Genomic DNA, 9,689 nt, shown 5'->3' on the forward strand with positions numbered 1-9,689 from the left:
TTTGAAGAGTGATTGAAGTACTTCACCGCTACTGTATTTTTCTACTGCAAACATAACCTAGAGAGAGGAGGAACGCGGATGCCAAGGAAAGGAGGCGTGTAGGTACGGTAGAAAACAACCGCGTGACAGTAAAAACCACGTGTGTTCCAGTTGGCACCACTTAGGTGTCTGCTGGCCGACCTTATCCTGTTTTTATTTATATACTTTTTATTATAGATTTTATATATATATATATATATATATATATATATATATATTAAATAAAATTGTATAGGGAGAGTATTTCTGTGTTATATTTTTCATGAAAAATGTTGGATTTTGCTTAATCAAAACCGCAGGGAGAGCATTGACAGCGAGGCAGAAGGGGGGAAGAATTGTGTAGAGAGAGAAAGAGAGAGTGAACCCTATATTTTTTCATTCTGACTTGGGAGCAGAGGTTTATTTTTTGCATTTTGACCACCTTCTTTGTTCTCAGGGTAAAGGGCTTTTGGAGCAAAAGATTTCAATCATTATAGACAAGGTTAGTTTTGGGGTTTCAGATTTGGGGGTTTTTCATATTTTTGCGCATTTATTCTCTCGTTTGATGATTCTGTTAAATTCCCACTTCTTCGCTGAGTGTTTTTTTGTTGGGGGGTTGTTTTGTAATCAAATCAAAGCTCTTTTTTTTCTGATAAAGATTCAATCTTTACTCTGCATTACCAAAATGGGTTTCTGTTTGATTGCTTGGATCTAGTGGTGTTTTTGGCTTTCTTTGAACTTGTGTACTTTGTTTCAGATCCTGCTTTAACTGCTCCTGATTTTGCTGCCAAAATTTTATACTGGATTTAGTTGAGCCTTGATAAGGAAGCTGATTTAATTTGAATTGGTGAGAAAAATAAGGTTTGGTTTGGTGGGTACTTGTATGGGATTGTGAGGACTTGTTAAGGAGATTGTGAACTGAAAACTAGTGAAAAGATGATGTCCAAATCGTATACCAACTTGTTAGATCTTGCTTCTGGGAATTTCCCGGCGATGGGGCGTGAAAAGAGGCGGCTGCCAAGGGTAATGACGGTGGCCGGAGTAATTTCTGAGCTTGATGATGATCAGGCTAGTAGTGTTGCCTCGGATGCCCCGTCGTCTCTTATTGTAGATCGAGTAATAATCGTAGCTAATCAGCTCCCTGTAAAAGCTAAACGTAGGCCGGATAATAAAGGGTGGAGTTTTAGTTGGGATGAGGATTCTTTACTTTTGCACATAAAGGATGGATTGCCGGATGAGATGGAGGTGATTTATGTAGGGTCTTTAAGGGTTGAGGTTGATGTTAATGAACAGGATGATGTTTCCCAGTTACTGTTGGATAGGTTTAAATGTGTCCCGGCTTTTCTGCCCCCGGACATTTTGGCCAAATACTATCATGGCTTCTGCAAGCAGCATTTGTGGCCGCTGTTCCATTATATGCTCCCGTTTTCTGCTAGTCATGGCGGGCGATTTGATAGGTCGTGGTGGGAGGCGTATGTTGCAGCCAACAAGATTTTCTCCCAGAAGGTCATTGAGGTGATAAACCCCGAGGATGACTATGTGTGGATTCATGACTATCACCTAATGGTTTTGCCAACGTTCTTGCGCAGGCGTTTCAATCGGTTGAGGATGGGGTTTTTCCTGCATAGCCCTTTCCCGTCGTCGGAGATATACAGGACTCTCCCCGTGAGGGAGGAGATTTTGAAAGCCCTATTGAACTCTGACCTAATTGGTTTCCATACATTTGATTATGCCCGTCATTTTCTTTCTTGTTGTAGTCGAATGTTGGGTATTGAGTACCAATCGAAAAGAGGGTATATTGGGTTGGAATACTATGGGCGGACCATTGGGATTAAAATTATGCCTGTCGGGATTCACATGGGGCAGATTGAATCCGTGCTGCAGCTCGCAGATAAAGAGTGGAGAGTCGAGGAGCTCAAGCAGCAGTTTGAAGGTAAAACCGTGGTTCTTGGCGTTGACGATATGGACATCTTCAAAGGCATTGATCTGAAACTTTTGGCAATGGAACAAATGCTACTGCAGCATCCAAAGTGGCAGGGGAGAGCGGTGTTGGTACAAATTGCCAACCCGGCTCGAGGAAAGGGCAAGGATCTCGAGGAAATTCAAGCGGAAATAAAAGCTAGTATCGAAAGAATCAACAACAAATTTAGGCTGCCTGGTTATGAACCCATAGTCTTTATCGATGAGCCCGTTTCTCTTGGTGAACGAGCCGCCTATTACACTGTTGCTGAGTGCGTGGCGGTCACGGCTGTAAGAGACGGTATGAACCTTACTCCATATGAATACATCGTGTGCAGACAAGGGATCCCGGGATCAGTATCCAATTCAGAATCAAGTGCTCCGAAGAAGAGTATGCTAGTGGTGTCCGAATTCATCGGATGTTCTCCATCCCTGAGCGGGGCTATTCGTGTTAACCCGTGGAATGTTGAAGCCACTGCTGAAGCATTGCACGAGGCGATCTCTATGGTTGATGCTGAGAAGGAGTTGCGCCACGAAAAGCATTACAAATACGTTAGCACACATGACGTAGCGTATTGGTCGAGAAGCTTCTTCCAAGATCTGGAGAGATCGTGCAAAGACCATTTCAGAAGGCGATGTTGGGGAATCGGTCTGAGCTTTGGTTTTAGAGTCGTAGCACTCGATCCGAATTTCAGAAAGTTGTCTATCGATGCGATTACTTCTGCTTACTCCAGAGCCAAAAACAGGGCGATATTGTTGGATTACGATGGGACCCTCATGCCTCAAACATGCATCAATAAAGTTCCAAACAACCAGATCATCTCGATCGTTAGTGCACTGTGCGATGATGCTAAAAATACCGTGTTTCTCGTGAGTGGAAGAGGAAAGGATAGTTTAGGGGAATGGTTTTCTCCGTGCAAAAAACTTGGTATCGCTGCTGAGCATGGCTACTATCTAAGGTGAGTTCTGCTTCTTCAATCTTCATACACGTTTCATTAATTAATACTTTCGGTCCGTTTCTTACCCTTACTTGTATTGTCAGGTGGTCGGTTGATAAAGAATGGGAGACCTGTGGACAAAGCACGGATTTCGGGTGGAAACAGATTGCCGAACCTGTAATGCAATTATACACAGAATCTACTGACGGTTCTTATATTGAACCGAAAGACAGTGCACTGGTTTGGCATCATAGAGATGCAGATCTCGGTTTTGGGTCTAGCCAAGCAAAGGAGATGTTAGACCATCTCGAAAGCGTTCTTGCAAATGAACCAGTCGAAGTGAAGAGTGGGCAATTCATCGTCGAAGTGAAACCTCAGGTATTTTCTTTCCTTACTGTAATATATATTTATCGTCAATCATGTACTTTAAGAAAAGTTTGTTTAATTAAGCATTCAATACTATTCCACCTATGATTTGATAATACTTTAGTCCTTACTACAATTGGTAAGGCTAGAAGCATGATTTAATGATGTTCTCCGTTTATGTAAATGTTCTTCTTTAACATACCCTATTAGACATGATTTAATTCCCAAAGAGAGTTAAACAGGAGAGAATCTCGATGCCTTCCTTCTAGTGTTAGGTTTAGGGTTTTTGAAAATGTGGTAATTATTCTTGTTGTAATTATTGATCTGTATTTGGCAAGTATTCTTGTTGTAATTATTGATCTGTGAGTTCAATATGCTTATACATGAAATATAGTACTCCATATATATATATATATAATAATAAATGTGAATATAGATGAGGAAACGGAACGAAGTTACATTTCCCCCTTATGGTTTTTCTATATCGGACTTTAGTTGGCTTATTAGTCATTTACCTTAGGTGCAATTTGTCTAAATTTTCGTTTTTATCGTCTGTTCTACCAGGGCGTCAGTAAAGGTCTAGTTGCGGAGAGGATCTTCTCGTCGATGGCTGAGAATGGGCGGCAGGCTGATTTCATGCTGTGCATAGGCGACGACAGGTCTGACGAGGACATGTTTGAGATAATCGGAAGTGCAATTAACAGCGGTACCCTCTCCTCGAATTCATCGGTGTACGCCTGCACGGTTGGGCAGAAACCGAGCAAAGCCAAGTATTATGTCGATGACACCAGTGAGGTACTTACCATGCTCGAAGCTCTTGTCGAAGAATCCCGGTCCCTATGTTTGGAAATCCCCGCAGGAAGCTCGGATTGAAGTCGTGCCTCTGTTGCTTTCCCGTCTGAACGCCTCACCCTCGTGCTCAATTCCTATCGTGCTTTCCCGTCTACTGGAACGCCCGTCATATAATACAGGTCTGGATTTACGCGATGTATATGTACTAAACAGCTCGACTCTATGAAATCGAAGTTCAGACGAAGCAACAGGATTCTCGGGTTTGAGAATATGAAGTATTGTTGATCATTGGGGACCTTTGTCTAGTGATAAAAGAATGGTTTGTTCTAACATGAAAGTGGTGGCTATCTGGAAAAAAAAAAAGAAGAAAAAAACTGGTTCTGAATCAAAAGTGTATACAGCTTGTTCAATTTCTTCATCCTTTTCTGTTTCTCTTTAAGGAATTGGGATTTTTCTCTTTTCTTTTCTTATCTTTTTTGTTAGACTAAAATTATTGGATTGATACAATTGTAAATGTTATAGAAATCTTTTCTTTTTCTTGTTTATTTTCCTTGTTCCTTTGTTTTTATTTTATTTTTATGCGCTGTTTGGTTCAAAGAAAAATATTTTTTTAAATTTAAATTTAATGGGAAACATATTTTTTCTTAAATTTAAATTTAATGGGAAACATATTTTTTCTAAATTTAAATTTAATGGGAAATATATTTTTCTAAATTTTTCTAAATTTAAATTTAATGGGAAATATATTTTTCTAAATTTAACTAAATTTAAATTTAATGGGAAATATATTTTTCTAAATTTAAATTTAATGAGAAACATATTTTATCTTAAATTTAAATTTAATGGGAAACATATTTTTTCTTAAATTTAAATTTAATGGGAAACATGTTTTTCTAAATTTAAATTTAATGGGAAATATATTTTTCTAAATTTTTCTAAATTTAAATTTAATGGGAAATATATTTTTCTAAATTTAACTAAATTTAAATTTAATGGGAAATATATTTTTCTAAATTTAAATTTAATGAGAAACATATTTTATCTTAAATTTAAATTTAATGGGAAACATATTTTACCTTATTTGGATGATGGGAAATTTATTTAGATAGAAAATAATTTTCTTAAATTTGATAAAATTAAATTTATTGTTGTCTTTTGCTATTTTATTTTTCATATTCTTTATGCATATTTTTATTATGTATGAAACACATTAGTAAAAAGTTGACTTAGGCAGCAGTCTAAGTACTAAGCCCCTGATCTAGGCGGCTGTCTAAGCACTAAGCCCCCAACTCAAGACAATTACTCACTAGGCCCCCAACTTAGTCTACTTAACTGAGTAGGCGACAAACTCAATCGAGTTAGTCGAGTTAACTTGGTCTTCTTAATTTATTTATATAGCTAATATATATATAACCCAAGACGAATTACTCACTAGGCCCCCAACTTAGTCTACTTAATTGAGTTGGCGGCAAACTCAATCGAGAATTACTCACTAGGACCTCAACTTAGTCTACTTAGCTAAGTTGGTGGCAAACTCAATCGAGTTAGCCGAGTTAACTTGACCTTGTTAATTTATATATATATATATATATATATATAAAATACAACCACACATGTGCATTGTCTTTTTAATACTTGGCTGCTTAAGCGCTAGGTGTTATTCTACCACCCGACTAGTGCCTACTGCAACCATGGTATGAACATTTGAGTTTTTATATGAATAATTTTCATTATTTATTCTCATCAATTGAACAATAAAATTAAATTTTAAGTAAAATTTTCATAAAATTTAAATTTAATTTGTTTTAAATTATTTTTCATGAACCAAATTTGCGATGTCTGACAATAAGTTGATAAGTTGATTAATTAGAACTTAATGTGATTATAGGGTTTTAAGATTTGCTTAAAGCATGGTTGCAATGTTCATACTACTTAATACACAAGTATTTAAAGAACATTAGTGAATAGTTAATACAATATTCTTTTCACTGTTAACTTCATTCTCTCTTTTTTCCTTTTTCTCCTTAGGATTTGAGCTTTTAGATTCAAAATCTTTACCTTGTCGCAAGTGGATATGGATACAAATCTTGTTTCGTACGTTGTATTGCTACTTTTCACCGTTTAAACTTTGTTCCTCTTCCGATCCGAGGTACAATGTTTGAATAAATATTAAAACTAGAAGTGTACTTCTATTCTATATTGCTAGAACTCGAATCTATTTTTTTTTTTTGATAATTTATATCTTAGTTGTTTAATATCTCAAGATACACAAATCATTAGTTATTATATCATAAGGGTGATATTTTTATCGGACATGCGTTGGGGTGTACACTTAGTCACACATTACCACAAAAGAATTATTTAACTTAATACAATACGTTCTCTTTTTGTCAAATACACACTTGGGCATACAATTAGTCACGCATTACTCCAAAGAGAAGTAGCATGCACTGTAAGTTAGTGCCGGTGTAAACTATGATTGTTTTATTTAACATATCTGTAAGAGTTGGATATTTAATTAACTTATGGCTTTCTACTTAATACCATAGATCTATATTGCTTGATCACAAAGTTTTTAACATTTGAACTAGGGTTATTCTCTCTCTCTCTCTCTCTCTCTCTCTCTCTCTCTCTCTCTCACACACACACACACACACACACACACACACACACACACACACACATATATATATATATATATATATATGAAAAGTGGCATGCATAGTAAGTCTAGTGCCAGTGTAAACTAGGATTGTTTTATTTGACATATATGTAAGAGTTGGAGATATAACTTATGCCTTAGCTTTCTACTTGATACCATAGATCGATCTATATTGCTCTATCACAGATTTTAACGTCTTAACTAGGGTTATGCTTACACACCCACACATGACAAATTTTAAGATATCAACAAGTACCTATGTTATGTTGTACTTAGTATGAATAAGCGAGTACCATAAATTATACCAATTAAGTACTATCCACAAAGGGTGTTGGTGGATTAAGACAGCAGGATGGTGGCCATGGAAGTTGAAATAAATCCATTAAATAAGTGTCTAACAACTCACCTATCGAATCAACTAGCCTTGAAAATCCATGGCGCTTAAGCGCACAACCCGTACTCAACCGGGAAAAAGAGCTAGGCCCCGATGAGTAAGAGAGTATTGGTGTCAATAGTGCCCGTATCATGCACAACATGGCACCAATACAGTTTGCACCTTAAAAGCTCTCATGTGTGCGTGTGTATATATAGTCATATAGATTGGTGTGTAAGCATGTGACATGAAATGATAGACATGTAGGGCTGTTTGGAAGCCAGAATCAAGATCAGATGCAGGCATTGCTATTAAGAGGTACTTGCATACATACATATGCCTTCTGGCAAAAATTAAAGACAACCCGTGAACACTTTTTTATTCTGTTCTCTTGATTTAAAAAAAAAAAAAACAATAAAAATTTACTCTTTGAACAAGAACTGAAGAAGTGTCCCCTCCTTCAATTCCCTTCCAAATTCATGATTGTCTTCAACCCCCAGATGCCTGTACATCTCTGACTACTTGCATTATTATAACCCCAAATGCTCCTTTCAACAATAACCATATAATATCTCTACACATGACCACACACAATAATTCATCTTCCCACAATCCCCCCCTACCCTTCTATCATGTTACCAATTTCTTAAAAAACATCACAAACACACTAACATCATCACACCCCCCCCCCACCCCCATACCCAACCCACACATGTTGTCTGCTCTAAAATTCACCTTGTAACTTGTAAGTGGATCCTAATACAAGTCCATTTTAGTANTCTCTCTCTCTCTCTCTCTCTCTCTCTCTCTCTCTCTCACACACACACACACACACACACACACACACACACACACACACACATATATATATATATATATATATATGAAAAGTGGCATGCATAGTAAGTCTAGTGCCAGTGTAAACTAGGATTGTTTTATTTGACATATATGTAAGAGTTGGAGATATAACTTATGCCTTAGCTTTCTACTTGATACCATAGATCGATCTATATTGCTCTATCACAGATTTTAACGTCTTAACTAGGGTTATGCTTACACACCCACACATGACAAATTTTAAGATATCAACAAGTACCTATGTTATGTTGTACTTAGTATGAATAAGCGAGTACCATAAATTATACCAATTAAGTACTATCCACAAAGGGTGTTGGTGGATTAAGACAGCAGGATGGTGGCCATGGAAGTTGAAATAAATCCATTAAATAAGTGTCTAACAACTCACCTATCGAATCAACTAGCCTTGAAAATCCATGGCGCTTAAGCGCACAACCCGTACTCAACCGGGAAAAAGAGCTAGGCCCCGATGAGTAAGAGAGTATTGGTGTCAATAGTGCCCGTATCATGCACAACATGGCACCAATACAGTTTGCACCTTAAAAGCTCTCATGTGTGCGTGTGTATATATAGTCATATAGATTGGTGTGTAAGCATGTGACATGAAATGATAGACATGTAGGGCTGTTTGGAAGCCAGAATCAAGATCAGATGCAGGCATTGCTATTAAGAGGTACTTGCATACATACATATGCCTTCTGGCAAAAATTAAAGACAACCCGTGAACACTTTTTTATTCTGTTCTCTTGATTTAAAAAAAAAAAAAACAATAAAAATTTACTCTTTGAACAAGAACTGAAGAAGTGTCCCCTCCTTCAATTCCCTTCCAAATTCATGATTGTCTTCAACCCCCAGATGCCTGTACATCTCTGACTACTTGCATTATTATAACCCCAAATGCTCCTTTCAACAATAACCATATAATATCTCTACACATGACCACACACAATAATTCATCTTCCCACAATCCCCCCCTACCCTTCTATCATGTTACCAATTTCTTAAAAAACATCACAAACACACTAACATCATCACACCCCCCCCCCACCCCCATACCCAACCCACACATGTTGTCTGCTCTAAAATTCACCTTGTAACTTGTAAGTGGATCCTAATACAAGTCCATTTTAGTAGGAATTATATTCTGATGCAAGTTAATTTTCATTCAGAGTACTGTAAATTAAAATGAACATATAGGCACTAAAAATGAACTTGTAATAAAGATGAAATCTGGTTTGTGTAACGCAACAGGTTAAGGGCGGGGCCCGAAATGTTACAAAGTCATTATTTCAAGTGTTTTGTTTCTTAGAAGGGACACTAGCAACCATAAATCTAGTAGACAACAACCTTGCATGTGAAGCTACATTAAAGAAATCCCAAGTTAAAGAGGAACAAAACAAAAGATAACAAAGCTAGCTAGGGAGCATAATGAAATGGCATTATTTTAGTACATACAAAAGTGGAATTAAGCAAAGATTCCATGATATACAATTCTACACATATATATATATATATATATATATATATATATTTGTATATATAATATTAATAATATAGGCAATACAACAGCTAATTTTTATACAAATGAAGCTTGCAAAAGTCTTTTTTGTTGTGTCATTGTTTGGGCTACATTGGAGAATACTAAAACTTGGGAGTACTAAATTAGCAAACTCTAATGCATATATATATATATATATATATATATATATATATATATATATAT

General features: G+C 36.6%; 1 protein-coding gene across 1 annotated transcript; it reads left to right on the top strand.

Moving 5' to 3' along the window:
• Positions 1-274: 274 nt before the first annotated feature.
• Positions 275-4,618, top strand: LOC116032499 (probable alpha,alpha-trehalose-phosphate synthase [UDP-forming] 7). Its single transcript, XM_031275090.1, has 4 exons — positions 275-520; positions 776-2,936; positions 3,020-3,293; positions 3,846-4,618. Exons 2-4 carry the CDS (start codon positions 955-957, stop codon positions 4,152-4,154), a joined length of 2,565 nt encoding a protein of 854 aa, XP_031130950.1. The 5' UTR covers positions 275-520; positions 776-954; the 3' UTR covers positions 4,155-4,618.
• The last annotated feature ends 5,071 nt before the right edge of the window (positions 4,619-9,689 follow it).

The sequence above is a fragment of the Ipomoea triloba genome, chromosome 10, assembly GCF_003576645.1.
Source record: "Ipomoea triloba cultivar NCNSP0323 chromosome 10, ASM357664v1".
Taxonomy (NCBI): Eukaryota; Viridiplantae; Streptophyta; class Magnoliopsida; order Solanales; family Convolvulaceae; genus Ipomoea; species Ipomoea triloba.

Bases quoted from the DNA above. Each gene is read 5' to 3' on its own strand.
- LOC116032499 (XM_031275090.1), top strand. From the start codon at position 955: ATGATGTCCAAATCGTATACCAACTTGTTAGATCTTGCTTCTGGGAAT. The intron at 2,937-3,019 runs GTGAGTTCTGCT...TTGTATTGTCAG, and splicing joins GAGCATGGCTACTATCTAAG to GTGGTCGGTTGATAAAGAAT. The intron at 3,294-3,845 runs GTATTTTCTTTC...CTGTTCTACCAG, and splicing joins TCGTCGAAGTGAAACCTCAG to GGCGTCAGTAAAGGTCTAGT.